The 15,065-nt window shown below is 54.3% G+C and overlaps 1 protein-coding gene across 1 annotated transcript in view; it reads left to right on the plus strand.

Annotated features, from left to right (window-relative positions):
• Window positions 1–15,065, plus strand: part of SCARA5 (scavenger receptor class A member 5) — a 46,267-nt gene that overhangs the window by 24,598 nt on the left and 6,604 nt on the right. Inside the window, exon 6 of the mRNA XM_054178282.1 lies at window positions 12,563–12,624. Within this exon, the coding sequence (XP_054034257.1) occupies window positions 12,563–12,624 (62 nt within the window). The remainder of the gene's footprint in view (window positions 1–12,562; window positions 12,625–15,065) is intronic.

The raw sequence follows: 15,065 nt of genomic DNA on the forward strand, positions 1-15,065 counted from the left end.
CTCAAGGCTCAGCCGGTCCCAACCTCCTGCCATGGGCAGGGACACCTCACACTGCAGCAGGCTGCTCACAGCCACATCCAGCCTGGCCTTCAAAACCTCAGTGATGAGGCTTCCACCACCTCCCTGGGCAACCTGTGCCAGTGTCTCACCACCCTCCTGGGGAAGAACTTCATCCTAACATCCAATCTGAATCTACCCATTTCTAGTTCTGTTCCCCTGGTCCTATCACTCCCTGACACCCTCAAAAGTCCCTCCCCAGCTTTCTTGTAGCCCCCTTCAGATACTGGAAGGCCACAATAAGGTCTCCTTGGAGCCTTCTCTTCTCCAGACTGAACAGCCCCAACTCTCTCAGTCTGTCCATGTAGGATAGGAGCTGCAGCCCCCTGCTCATCCTCGTGGCTCTTCTCTGGACACCTTCCAGCACCTCCAGATCCCTCTTGTAATAGGGGTTCCAGAACTGGAGGCAGTACTCCAGGGGGGTCTCACCAGAGCTGAGCAGAGGGGGAGAATCACCTCCCTTGACCTGCTGGCCACACTTCTCTTGATGCAGCCCAGGCTCTGGTTGGCTCTCTGGGCTGCAAGTGCACACTGAGAGCTCCTGTTGAGCTTCTCATCCATCAGCAACCCCAAGTCCTTTCCTTCAGGGCTGCTCTGTCACCCTAGACCAGGCACAAACTGACCTTCTGGAGGCTGTTAGCAGCTGGAGGTGGCTCTCCAGCCCAGGTAGTTGGTTAGATGATATTTGTGCAGCGCTGGGTAGAATGCTGCTGGGTGCTACTTCCATTGCCCCACCCCATCTGACTGGAAGCCCAGGGTTTCTGGGCTGATGGAATGGAATGGAATGGTGCTGTGTGCCTGGGAGAAGAGACCAACCCCCACCTGGCTACAGCCTCCCTTCAGGTAGTTGTAGACAGCAAGAAGGTCTCCCCTGAGCCTCCTCTTCTCCAGGCTAAGCAACCCCAGCTCCCTCAGCCTCTCCTCACAGGGCTGTGCTCCAAACCCCTCCCCAGCTTTGTTGCCCTTCTCTGGACACCTTCCAGCAGGTCAACCTCTTTCCTAAACTGAGGGGCCCAGAACTGGACACAGGACTCAGGTTGTGGCCACAGTACTCAAGATGTGGCTGGGCCAAGTCTTCCTCTTCCCACCATGGCAGTGGGGCAGAGAGAGCTACGTGCAAGAGGGAAGAGTACCAGAGCACTGGAACAGGCTGCCCAGAGAGGTGGTGGAGTCTCCTTCTCTGGAAAGGAGACCTGGACATGATCCTGGGCAACCTGCTCTGTGTGACCCTGCAGGAGCTTTGGACTGGATGATCTCCAGAGGTCCCTTCCAAGGCCCAGCATGCTGGGGCTGTGTGCAAGCAGCTCTCTGTGCTTGCTTTCCAAGCTTCTCTCTTGGGTTTCTCTTGAGCTCCTCGGTGGGAACCCTGGCCTGCGGGACAGCAGTACCACGGGGTGGAGACCACCAGGATTTTCTCTGAGCTGTGAGGTGAAAAGCCCTGTTCTGCTGCTGCAGGAGCTCCAAGCAAGCCCTGGACACATCCCTGGCAGGAGCCATGCAAAGGCATGAGCGCTGCAGGGACAGAGGCTGATGAGAGGGAGAGAGACTTAAGTGCGAGATGTTCCTGGCAGCACATCAGACACTGAGGTCCACCAACCAAAACCACAACGTGCTTTGGGGATGGTGGTTTCCTCTCCCCTTCCCTGCAGCAGAGGAAATTGGGTCTTTCTTCCTAGCCACTGCCAAGCACTCATTAAACAAGCAAATTGTTGTGGGCCAGTTCAGACTGGAGGGTCGAAGCAGAGGAGGATCAAACCTTGCTGCCAGGTTTGCTCTGTGAAGCACATCCCCCTGGGGGCTGTGTCCCTTCCAGAGGGAGGAGGCTGATGGGCTCCTGCATCCTGTTTCTACCCCTGAGACAGAGATGTCAGTAGCTCCTGTGCTGGGTCAGTGTTAACAGACCCCATGATGGGCATCAGCCCTCCAGCAATGAGCTCTCTGGAGACACATCGCTGAGGATGAAGCCTTTCCCCAGTGCTTATCAGCTCAGGAGGTGGTGGAGACCACCTCAAGCACAGCCCCTGCCTTCAGGGGGGGAGCCAGGGCCATACCACAACCCCCATAGGGTTGGTGACCTTTCTCTAAAGCTAGTCCTCATCTCAAGTCCTCTCATCTGGGGAGATGACGCACTCTGGCTCTTGGCTTTGGGAGGTGAGGGGTTGGACAAGGTGCCAAAGGGTCAACAAGTCTTTGCTGTGCATGTCTTGCTTCTGGCTATCATCCTTTTACTGATGTAGAGTGATTCCTGTATCTGAGGAGGCCTCTTGGCTTGGAGAAGGCTAAACTGTCCCCAGAGCTCCAGCAGCTGTGGCCTTGATCCACCCTCTTCTTTGTGCATTTCCTGGAGGCATCTTCAGCTTGGGGTGAGGATGAATCTGTGGCAGCAAAGCCATAAAGTGTTACCCACAGCAGGTGGATCAACCTCAAGCCCCATCAGGGCCCATGGCCAGCACAGGGATCCCTCCCTTCACCTCTCCTTCTTTGCCTGTGCAGCTGGAGGGGAACTCCAGCATTGGCTTTGTCTCCTACCAAAGGACTCCCAAGCTACAGCCCCCATTTCTCCCACCTCTTGGAGGTTAGGACTGTTGAGAAAAGGAGGTCTCATGCAACACAGAGCAGATTAAGGTGGCAGCCAGAACTGAGCTTCTCTGGTTTACAGGATTCTCTGGGATTTATGGGCAACAGACACAGAGCCAGGCAATGGTCCAAGCCCTGGCTTTAAGTGGAGGCCTGGTTTTCTGCAGCACCAGTCTTGCACATCTAGAAGGGCTTTCTTTTGAGCACAGCAGCAGCTCTTCTCTGAGCTATCAGCTCCTCTGTAAATGAAGCTTGTCCTGGGGGGGAGGCATCTGGGGTGGATTCACAGGTTCACAATTGCATTGGGCTGGGAGGGACCCTCAAAGGTCATCTTGTCCAACCCCCCTGCAGTCAGCAGGGGCACCTCCAATTGGATCAGGCTGCCCAGGGCCACATCAAGCCTGATCTTGAATGTGTCCAAGGATGGAGCCTCAAGCACATCCCTGGGCAACTGGATGACCCCATTCATCAAGAGTTCTGGGTCAAACCATCTCTTGGAAAAGGTTTGACCTGGTGAAGGGAGATCTTCTCTCCACAGCAGTGTCCTGAGTAGTTTTGCTTTCATTGGTGTTTTCCTATCCTTGAAGCATTTTCCCTTAGCATTACCCTTAGGGCAGGATTATTTTCCTCATTTCCAAGTGAGGAAAATCATTCTGGAAGGTGAGTGTGCAACCACCTACCTTCTGCACTCCTCCACAGGGAATGTTGTGCAGGGAACACAGAGTCCCAGTATCCAGCATGGTGGGGGTTGGAGAGGACCTCTGGGGATCATCTAGCCAGAATCTCCTGCTAAAGAAGGGTCACCTGCAATAGAGTAGAGTAGAATAGAATAGAATGAACCAGGCTGGAAAACACCTTTGAGCTCACCGAGTCCAACCTATCACCCAACACCATCTGATCAACTAAACCATGGCACCAAGCACCCCAGCCAGTCTCTTCCTAAACACCTCCAGTGATGGGGACTCCACCACCTCCCTGGGCAGCACATTCCAATGGCCAATCTCTCTTTCTGGGAATACATAGAATACATAGAATAAACCAGGTTGGAAGAGACCTTCAAGATCATCGCGTCCAACCCATCAACCAATCCAACTCCGCCCAAGCAACTAACCCACAGCACCAAGTACCCCGTCAAGTCTTCTCCTAAAAACCTCCAGTGATGGTGACTCCACCACCTCCCCAGGCAGCCCATTCCAATGTGCAATCACTCTTTCTGTATAGAACTTTTTTCTAACATCCAGCCTGTATCTCCCCTGGCGCAGCCTGAGACTGTGTCCTCTTGTTCTGGTACTGCTTGCCTGGGAGAAGAGACCAACATCCGTCTGTCTACAACCTCCCTTCAGGTAGTTGTAGAGAGCAATAAGGTCACCCCTGAGTCTCCTCTTCTCCAGGCTAAGCAACCCCAGCTCCCTCAGCCTCTCCTCGTAGGGCTTATGTTCCAAACCCCTCACCAACTTTGTTGCTCTTCTCTGGACTCGTTCCAGCAAGTCAACATCCTTCCTAAACTGAGGGGCCCAGAACTGGACACAGTACTCGAGGTGCGGCCTAACCAGTGCAGTGTACAGGGGCAGAATGACCTCCCTGCTCCTGCTGGCCACACTGTTCCTGATGCAGGCCAGGATGCCATTGGCCCTCTTAGCTGCCTGGGCACACTGCAGGCTCATGTTCAGTCTACCGTCGACCAGCACCCCCAGGTCCCTCTCAGCCTGACTGCTCTCCAGCCACTCTGACCCCAGCCTGTAGCTCTGCATGGGGTTGCTGTGGCCAATGTGCAGAACCCGGCACTTGGATGTGTTAAATCTCATGCCGTTGGACTCTGCCCATCTGCCCAGCCTGTCGAGGTCCCTCTGCAGAGCCTCTCTACCCTCCAGCAGATCAACTCCTGCGCCCAGCTTGGTGTCGTCAGCAAATTTACTGATGATGGACTCGATGCCCTCGTCCAGATCATCAATAAAGATGTTAAAGAGCAAGGGGCCCAGTACTGATCCCTGGGGCACACCACTGGTGACTGGCTGCCAGCTGGATGTGACACCATTCACTACCACTCTCTGGGCTCGGCCCTCCAGCCAGTTCCTAACCCATCTCAGTGTGCTCCCATCCAAGCCATGGGCTGACAGCTTGGCCAGGAGTTTGCTATGGGGAACGGTGTCAAAGGCCTTGCTGAGGTCCAGGTAGACTACATCCACAGGCCTCCCCACATCCACCAGGCGGGTCACCTGATCATAGAAGGAGATCAGGTTGGTCAGGCAGGACCTGCCCTTCCTAAACCCATGCTGGCTGGGCCTGATCCCTTGGCCATCCTGTAAGTGCTGTGTGATTGCACTCAGGATGACCTGCTCCATAATCTTTCCTGGCACTGAGGTCAGGCTGACAGGCCTGTAATTCCCTGGCTCATCCAACCGGCCCTTCTTGTGGATGGGTACCACGTTGGCCAGCTTCCAGTCATGTGGGATCTCTCCAGTGAGCCAGGACTGATGAAAAATAATGGAGAGTGGCTTGGCCAGCTCATCTGCCAGCTCTCTCAGCACCCTAGGATGGATCCCATCTGGTCCCATGGACTTGTGGGGGTCCAAGCTGCTGAGGAGAGCTCCTATCACTTGCTCATGGAACACAGGGAAACCATGCAGCTCCCTGGCTCCCTCTGCCAGTTCTGCAGGCCAGCTGTCTGGTAGACGTTCTTTCCAGCTAGTAAAAACTGAGGTAAAGAAGGTGTTAAGTACCTCTGCCTTTTCCTCATCCTGTGTTACAACATTTCCTTCCATGTCAACCAAGGAGTGGAGGTTGTCCCTGCCCTTCCTCTTGCTATTAATATATTTATAGAAGGACTTTTTGTTGTCCTTCACATCAGAGGCCAGTTTAAGTTCCAAATATGCTTTTGCCTCCCTAATTTTTCTCCTACATGCCCTAGCAACCTCTTTAAACATTCCATGGGTTGCCTCACCTTTCTTCCACAGATTATACACCCTCTTTTTTTCCCTTAGTTCAATTAAAAGTTCATTACACAGCCAGGCTGGCCGTCTGCCCCGGCGGCTCCTCTTCCGGCACATTGGCACAGCCTGCTCCTGAGCCTTCATCAGCTCTTTCTTGAAGCAGGTCCAGCCCTCCTGGACCCCTTTATTTTTAAGGGCTTTCTCCCAAGGAACCCTCTGAATTATTTCCTTGAGCAACCTGAAGTCCGCCCTCCGGAAGTCCAGAGTGGAGGTCTTCTTGCTGCCCCTCTTAGCTTGACTGAATACTGAAAATTCTATTATTTCATGGTCACTGGCCCCTAAACAGCCTCCGACCACCACATCACCCACCAGCCCTTCCCTGTTGGTGAAGAGGAGGTCAAGCATAGCCTTGCCCCTGGTAGGCTCACGCAGTACCTGGGATAAGAAGCTGTCCTCCATGCAGTCTAAGAACCTCCTAGACTGCCTCCTCTCTGCTGTGTTGAGATCCCAGCAGATGTCAGGCAGGTTGAAGTCGCCCATAAGGACAAGGTCAGGAGATCTTGAGACAGCCTTAAGCTGTCTATAGAATGCTTCGTCGACATCATCCTCCTGGTTGGGTGGTCTATAACAGACTCCAACCAGGATGTCTGCCCTACCGGTCTTCCCTCTAATTCTTGCCCACAAGCATTCAACCTGATTGTCCCTAATCTCTAGCTCAATGGCATCTAGTGCCTCCCTGATGTACATGGCCACCCCTCCACCCCTTCTTCCTTGTCTATCTCTCCTGAAAAGCTTGTAGCCATCAATTGCAGCACTCCAGTCATGTGAGCTATCCCACCACGTCTCCGTGATGGCAACTACGTCATAACTTTCCTGCTGCAACAAGGCTTCCAGCTCCTCTTGTTTGTTTCCCATGCTTCGTGCATTAGTGTACATGCACCTCAGCTGGGCTGCTGGTTTGGCCTCTGACCCTAGCTTACTGCCCCCAGACTCTTGCCTGAGGGGACTAGTTTCAGCCCCTCCCCCCTTCGAAACTAGTTTAAAGCCCTGTCGATGAGAGCTACCAGTTCCCTCCCCAGAATCTTTTTACCTTTGGGGGACAGGCCATTCTCATATACTGTGACCTTTCCCCTTCTTTGGGACAGATGTACTCCATCTGTTGCCAGGTGGCCTGGTGCAGTAGAAATTTTACCAAGATCAAAAAACCCAAAATTCTTTTGTCTGCACCAGCCTCTAAGCCACTTGTTGATTATGGCTGCTGTTCTGTTCCTTGTGGTATTCCCTCCTGCAACTAAGGGTATTGAGGAAAAAATTATTTGAGCACCTGTCCCCTCAACCAGATCTCCCAGGGCCCTGAAATCATTTTTGATAGCCCTGGGAGTTCTGACTACAACATCATCATTCCCTATCTGCATAAGTAGCAAGGGATAATAGTCAGAAGGCTGTACCAGCCTGGGTAGCCTTCTAGTAACATCATTAATTTGGGCTCCAGGGAGACAACAGAGTTCCCTATGAGATGGGTCTGGCCGACAAATGGGGCCCTCCATTCCCCTCAGAAGTGAATCACCAATAACAATTACCCTCCTCTTTTTCTTGAGGGAGCAGGTCCTGATGCCAGGGGAGGGTTGTTTAACCTTAGGCTGTTTTGCCTTAGGCCGTTTAACCTTAGGTTGTTTACCCTTAGGCTCTTTAGCCTCAGGGAGAACCCCAGATGGTGTGTCCTCTGGTAACAGGACCACCTCACCCTCGATCTCCAGTGCCCCATACCTGTTTTTCAAGAGCAGCGGGGAAGGTGTGGGAAGGCAAGGAGGTTTAACCTTGTGTCTTTTGAGAGGAACCTGTGTCCATTCCCCTCTGCTTTTTGGGTAACCAGCCTCTGCTGTGGGAGCCTGCAGAGCCTGCTTACTCATGTTCATATCTTTCCCCCTCTGGTTTATCTCTTTCCTCTTCATGTTCATCTCTTCCCTACATTCCCTTACACTTTTAAGACTAGCAACCTCATCCTTTAGTCTGGCCACCAGATTAAGTAGGTAGTCAATCTGCTCACACCTTATGCAAGAGTTACCCCTACTACTCTGCATCTCAAGAGCCAGGCTCCAGCACTCTCTACAGCCAGATACCTGGACAGCTACCTGCTTGTGTTCTTCCTCAGTCTGGGTCGACACTGACTTTTTTAGGGAGTTTTTGCTACGAGTTACTACCATGATTGTCCCTTACCACAGCACCCACTAGGAAAGAGAGGAAAAAAAAAAAAAAAAAAAAAAAAAAAAAAAAAAAAAAGTAGCGCAACCGTGACAATACGGGCTTCACGACGAAAAGACCCTCGCGTGCGGCAGTAAAGCGCGTTTAAATCAGCCGCGGGTGACGTAGCAGTCACAGGCCCCAGCGGCGCGAAGAGCCGATTCCCGCCGACCTCGCGGCGTGTTCAAGGGACGTTCTCAGCTCCGGCGGCCCCAACAGGAGAGAGTCGGACGGTCCCCGGTGGCTGCAGGTCCCGGTGCGGTCCCGGCACGGCTTCCCGACGAAAAGACCCTCGCGTGCGGCAGTAAAGCGCGTTTAAATCAGCCGGGGGTGACGTAGCAGTCACAGGCCCCAGCGGCGCGAAGAGCCGATTCCCGCCGACCTCGCGGCGTGTTCAAGGGACGTTCTCAGCTCCGGCGGCCCCAACAGGAGAGAGTCGGACGGTCCCCGGTGGCTGCAGGTCCCGGTGCGGTCCCGGCACGGCTTCCCGACGAAAAGACCCTCGCGTGCGGCAGTAAAGCGCGTTTAAATCAGCCGGGGGTGACGTAGCAGTCACAGGCCCCAGCGGCGCGAAGAGCCGATTCCCGCCGACCTCGCGGCGTGTTCAAGGGACGTTCTCAGCTCCGGCGGCCCCAACAGGAGAGAGTCGGACGGTCCCCGGTGGCTGCAGGTCCCGGTGCGGTCCCGGCACGGCTTCCCGACGAAAAGACGAAGAACTTCTTCCTAACATCCAGCCTAAACCTCCCCATGGCACAGCTTGAGACTGTGTCCTCTTGTTCTGGTGCTGGTTGCCTGGGAGAAGAGACCAACCCCCACCTGGCTACAGCCTCCCTTCAGGTTGCCCAGCATGATGTCCAGGTGGCTTTGGAATCTCCCCAGAGAAGGAGACTCTACAACCTCTATGGGAAGCCTCTTCCAGGGCTCCACCACCCTCACAGGAAAGAATTTTCTTCTTATGTTCAGATGGAACCTCCTGGGTTCCAGTCTGTGCCCATTGTCCCTTGTCCTCTTTCTGGGTACCACTAAAAGTATTTGGCCCCATCCTCTTGACCTTTGCCCTTTACACATTGGTCAGTACTGAGAAGATCTCCTCTCAGGCTGCTCTTCTCCAGGCTAAACAGCCCCAGGTCTCTCAGCCTTTCCTTCTCAGATGCTCCAGCCCCCTCAGCATCTTCAAAGCTTCCTCTCTCCTGTCTCTCTTAGACTGGTGAGCCCAGAACTGGACACAGCACTCCAGATGTGGCCTCATTAGGGGACCACACTGGTTAGGCCACACCATGAGTCCTGTGTCCAGTTGTGGGCTCCTCAGTTTAAGAAGGACATTGAGACCCTTGAACATGTCCAGAGAAGGGCAACGAGGCTGGGGAGGGGTTTGGAGCACAGCCCTGTGAGGAGAGGCTGAGGGAGCTGGGGTTGCTTAGCCTGGAGAAGGGGAGGCTCAGGGCAGACCTTCTTGCTGTCTACAACTCCCTGAAGGGAGGTTGTAGCCAGGAGGTGGTTGGTCTCTTCTCCCAGGCAACCATGACCAGAACAAGAGGACACAGTCTCAAGCTGTGCAAGGGGAGGTTTAGGCTGGAGGTGAGGAGAAAGTTCTTCACAGAGAGAGTTGTTGGCCATGGGAATGTGCTGCCCAGGGAGGTGGTGGAGTCACCATCCCTGGAGGTGTTCAAGAGGGGATTGGATGTGGCACTTGGTGCCATGGTTTAGTAGTCATGAGGTGTTGGGTGACAGGTTGGGCTTGGTGATCTTTGAGGTCTTTTCCAACCTTATTGATTCTATGATCTGTCACCTCCCTGTGCCGCTCCTTCCTCTTGTAGAGGTGCAGTAGTTTCACTTTCTGCTGATTAGTTTTGCTTTGGTCTTTTTTCTTAAAGCTTCCTGACCATTTCTGATGCTTGAGCTCTCCCACCATTAGAGTATTTTCTTTCCCTTGAGGCATCAGAAGCAGGCTGCCCAGGAAAGTGTTGGAGTCCCCATCCCTGGAAGGATTCAGAAGCTGTGTAGCTGTGGTGCTGAGGGACACTCTTTAGTGGTGACCTGGCAGTGCTGGGTTAACAGCTGGACATGAGGTTCTTAAAGGTCTTTTCCAACAGAACACTTCTGTGGTTCTGTGATCTCTGGAGTCTTGTTCCAGCTGCTGTCATCTCCCTGAGACCAGCAACTGTGCAGCACTTGAGTCATTTGCTCCAGGAGTTCATGGCCTTCGGTTTTATGGCCAGCACAGCTGGTAAACTCCTGTCCCTCAAGCTTCATCTTTCCATCCTCACCTCTTTCCATCATCCCCATAGGATGCCCTGCACGATGCAGCCTGGATCCTGCAGGGATCTGATCTTGAAGAGAGAGATTTTTGGGGGCAAGCACATAAGAACCATAACTGCAGCTTTCCAACCCCCTTTTCTCTGGACTGGGAAGGGGCTTTGGTGGAGAGCATAAGCTGCTCCAGCATCCCATAGACTCATTTTCACTGGATGAGATCTTTAAGGCCACTGAGGTTTGGGGAGAGGTGGAAGGGTCACCATGGAATGGTCATAGAATGGTTTTGGCTGGAAGAGACCTTGAAGGCTGTCGAGTCCAAGCATTAACCCAGCACTGCCAGGGCACCACTAAACCATGGCCCTCAGCACCACAGCTACACAGCTTTTAAACCCTTCCAGGGATGAGGACTCCACCACTGGCCTGAGCAGCCTGTGCCAGGGCTTAACCATTCCTTCAGTGAAGATGTTTTCCCTCTTGTCCAACCTCAACCTCTCCTGGTGCAACTTGGTTGAAGCCATTTCCTCTTGTCCTGTTGCTCACTCCTTTGGGAGAAGAGACTGAACCCAGCTTGCTCCACCCTTCCCTCAGCCACCTTTCCTCCAGGCTGAACAACCCCAGCTCCCTCAGCTGCCCCTCACAAGATTTGTGCTCTAGACCTTTCAGCAGCTTCATTGCCCTTCTATGGACCCCCCTCCAGCACCTCAGTGTCCCTTGTGGAGTGAGGGGCCCCAAAAGCAAAGCCGGGGTTTGAGGTGTGGCCCCAGCAGTGCCCGGCACAGGGAGACAATCCTTGCTCTGGTGCTGCCGGCCCGGCTCTCACAGCTTCACCGCTGTTCTCCAGTCCCATCACGTGCTGGCCAGCAGCATCTCTGGCCTCCCTCCCACTGCTCAGGGTGGGGGCTGTTGTCATCTGGTTCCCATCAGCAGGGCAGGCTGTAGGCAGCTTTCCTCCATCTGACACAGCTGTGGCTGCCCAGGGGACTGATCTTGCCTTCCCAGAGCCTCCCAAGAAAGGGCAGGAATTTCCTGCATGCTTTTTTATTTTATTATTATTGTCTTTTAGAAGAGGTCTTTTAAATTTATTTATACTTCCCCCCCCCCGAGCCTGTGTTGTTTGTTGTCCTCACACAGAGACAAGAGAGGAGGAGATGTTGCAGTGGGGCCGTGCTGAAGGGCTTGGGGCTCGCTCGCAGCATCGTTGGCCGCAGCAGCCCAAAGCCCTCCCCGGCCCCTGTCCCTCTGCAGCCTCAGGGCAAAGCTAGGACCAGCAAATCCCAGCCCACAGCCCCACTCAGGGTGGTGTTCTCAGTGTTTTCACAGGAAACCACAGCTGCTGCCTGCCAGGAGCCAAGCCACAGCGTGGACAGGGGTTGAGGGCCGTGGTGGAATGCAGGCAGAGCAGCCTCTGCTCCTGAGCGGCAGGGAAAGCCAAGCCATGACACAGATTAATTAGGGAGCTCGTTAATTTGAGGTGCAAATTGGTGTGCCTTTGAAGGCAGCTTGTTTACCCAAGTGGTCTGAACCCCCCCCTAGCATTGTTACTTCTCGGTGGATACAGAGGTTGGGTTCAGCAAATGGAGGTGCAGGAAGAGGCAATGAGCCATCAAGGCTGAAGGAAGCCAACGTCCCTGTCCCTCACCCCTGCAAAATGAAGCAGTTTTAACCCCAAACAGACATTTTTCAGCCCCAAACTCAGGGGTTGTTTTCCCTTATTGCTGCTCTGCTGCTGCCCTGCTGCCTGGGGTGAAGGGGAGCAGAGGAGATGGGAGGGTTCAAGGGAACCTCCTACAGAAGGACTTAGAACTGGGTGAAGACAGAGCTTCACCCAGAAGAAGGTTGTGATCGGCAGGGCAGACTCTAGTTGGAGTCCTGTAGCTCCTGGTATTCCACAGGGCTCAGGACTGGCTCCAGGCTTGTTCAACATCCTCATCAGCACCCTGGATGAAGGGACAGAGCGGACCCTCAGCCAATTTGCTGAGGATACAAAGCTGGGAGCAGTGGCTGACATCCAGACAGGCTGTCCTGCCATCCAGCAAGGCCTGGAGAGCTGGGTGGAGAGGAACCTCATGATGTTTAACAGGAGGATTTTGAGAGCTTCCAAACCCACCTGGATGTGACCCCGCTCAACCTGCTCTGATGACCCTTCTTGATCGGTGGATCTGGACTAGACAGCTTCCAGAGGTGCCTTCCAACCCCCACCCCCCATGCTGAAAGTCTGGGACTGTGTGGCCACCAGCCTTGTATCCTCCATCTGCTAGAGGACAAGCACCTCAGGAGCAGCTGTGGGAGGCTTGCCCATCCTTACCCTGCACCCACAGCAGGTGGGTCCCACAGCCCTGCAGCACGGCCAGGAGCCGAGGAATCGTTTGGAGCTTCACGCTCCAAAGTGCTAAAGCCCTCCAGGAGCTATGGACACAAGAGGTCACCTAGGAGCAGGGCAGCCAGGAAAAAAAGGCTGATTTTTAAGAAGGATAAATACCTCTGACTCTTTCTTCTCCCAGGTGACCGAGGCCCGAAGGGAGAGAAGGGTGACCGAGGCAGTGGCACAGGTAAGTGCTGGCTGGTGGCCATCTGGGGAAGAGGAGGCTCAGGGGAGACCTTCTTGCTCTCTACAGCTACCTGAAGGGAGGTTGTAGCCAGGTGGGGGTTGGTCTCTTCTGCCAGGCAAGCAGCACCAGAACAAGAGGACACAGCCTCAAGCTGTGCCAGGGAAGGTTTAGGCTGGAGGTGAGGAGAAAGTTCTTCACAGAGAGAGTTGTTGGCCATGGGAATGTGCTGCCCGGGGAGGTGGTGGAGTCACTGTCCCTGGAGGGGTTCAAGAGGGGATTGGACGTGGCACTTGGTGCCATGGTTTAGTGGTCATGAGGTGTTGGGTGACAGGTTGGGCTTGATGATCTTTGAGGTCTTTTCCAACCTTATTGATTCTATGATTCTATGATTCCCAGTGCTCTGGGCAGGATTTTGGAGGTGTTTGTGGGGTTAGGAGCCCCTGAGGGCTTTGCCCAATGCAAAGCAGGCAGGAAAAGGGTAGCTGCCGCTGGCACAAGGCTGGTGAGCCTCATGCTTAGGTCTTCCTGGCTAGGCAATCCCTCCTGCCTCTCCAGGAACTTTCCTCCTCAGAGACTTCCCTCCTTCCTCCCTGGGGAGATCCCTCTTGCCTCTCCAAGAACATCCTTCCTACTTCCCTGGGGACATCCTTCCTGCCACCTTAGGGACATCCCTCCTTCACCCCAGGGACATCCCTCCTTGGAGGACATCTCTGCCTCTCCAGGGACATCATCCCTCCTGCCTCCCTGAGGACATCCTTTCTGCCCCTCCCCCAAGGAATTCTCTCCTTGGGCACCTCCCTCGTGGCACTTCAGAGACATCCCTCCTGCCCCAGGCACCCACAGAGGGGCTCCAGGTCCTGCCACTGGCTGCAGCAACATCCAAATAATGCCAGAGAAGAACAAGGATGCAGCAGGGTTAGGAGGGGAGCAGCAGAAGCAGCTGGGGAGCACCACAGTGTGATGTACTGCCAGCAAGGACTGAGGACCTCATCACCCTTCAGGGTCTGCACTGGGACCAGTGCTGTTCAGTATCTTCATCAGTGACATGGACAGGGGGATTGAGTGCACCCTCAGCAAGTCTGCAGATGACCCCAGGCTGGGTGGTGGTGTTGACACCACCTGCCTGAGGGACAGGATCCATCCAGATGGACCTGGACAAGCTGGAGAAGTAGGTCTGTGTGAAGCCTCTGAGGTTCAACAAGGCCAAGTGTAAGATGCTGTGCCTGGGTCGAGGCAACCCCCAGCATCAATCCAGGCTGGGGAGTGAAGGGATGGAGAATAGCCCTGCAGAGGAGGACTTTGGGCTGCTGGTGGGTGAAAAGCTGGACAGGAGCTGGCAATGTGCACTCACAGCCCAGAAATCAGCTGCATCCTGGGCTGCATCCAAAGCAGCTTGGCCAGCAGGTGAAGGAAGGGGATTCTGCTCCTCTGCTCCCCTCTGGCTAGACTCCCTCTGCAGTGCTGGGTTCCAGGGAGACCTCCTTCTGGGCTTTCAGTATGTAAAGGAGCCTGTGAGAAAGCTGGGGACAGAGCTTTTAGCAGGGCCTGTGGTGACAGGACAAGGGGTGGTGGTTTTAAACTAAAAGAGGAGAGATTCAGGCTAGACAGAAGGAAGAAATTGTTTCTGCTGAGGGTGGTGGGACACTGGCCCAGGCTGCCCAGAGAGGAGGTAGATGCCTCATCCCTGGGACCATTCCAGGTCAGGTTGAAAGGGGCTCTGAGCAGCCTGCTCTAGCTGAGGCTGTCCCTGCTGACTGCAGGGTGTTTGAACTAGATGGCCTTTGTAGGTCCCTTCCAACACAAACCATCGTGTGAGCTACAACTCCAACAAGGAGCACAACCTGCTTTGGTGCTGGTCCACCTCTTGAGGGCTCTACCAACCTGCCAAAGCCAGGACTCGAGCACAGCCCCAGCCGCAGCTTTTGCAGAGACTCCAGGACTTGTGGGCACCAAGAGAACCCCGGGCTGGGGCTGGGCTGTGGAGCTCTTACGGGTTTGGGAGGAGACCTTTGGTGTTTATTTGCTTTTATGATCCCTCTAAGCAAAGCTTCTTGTGGAAGTGGAAGGATTGCAGTCAGGACTCACGTGGCTGAGCTCTGCAGCTTTATTAGCAGCCCTCACTTTGCTGCTTAATGAGAACATCCCAGTGGTGCCTGGAGCCGTGCCCTGATTGCACATCTCTTCCCCTCCTCAGGGAAGGAGCTGTCAGCTTCCTGCACGCACAGGCTGCTCTGATAAACAGCCAGCAGAGAGCTGGGCTGAGGATGGACTCACAGCAAGGGGGATAAGGACTTTGGGATAAGCAGCTAGCTTGGGTTGGAGATACCTAGCTGGGCCTGGACAGGATGAGCAACCAGCTGATGCTGGATAGCACAGAATGGTTTGGATTGGAAGGGACCTTAAAGGTCATCTAGTCCAACCCTTCTGCAGTGAGCAGGGCCATCTTCAGCTAGAT

Source organism: Dryobates pubescens, chromosome 3 (genome assembly GCF_014839835.1).
Source record: "Dryobates pubescens isolate bDryPub1 chromosome 3, bDryPub1.pri, whole genome shotgun sequence".
Lineage (NCBI taxonomy): Eukaryota > Metazoa > Chordata > Aves > Piciformes > Picidae > Dryobates > Dryobates pubescens.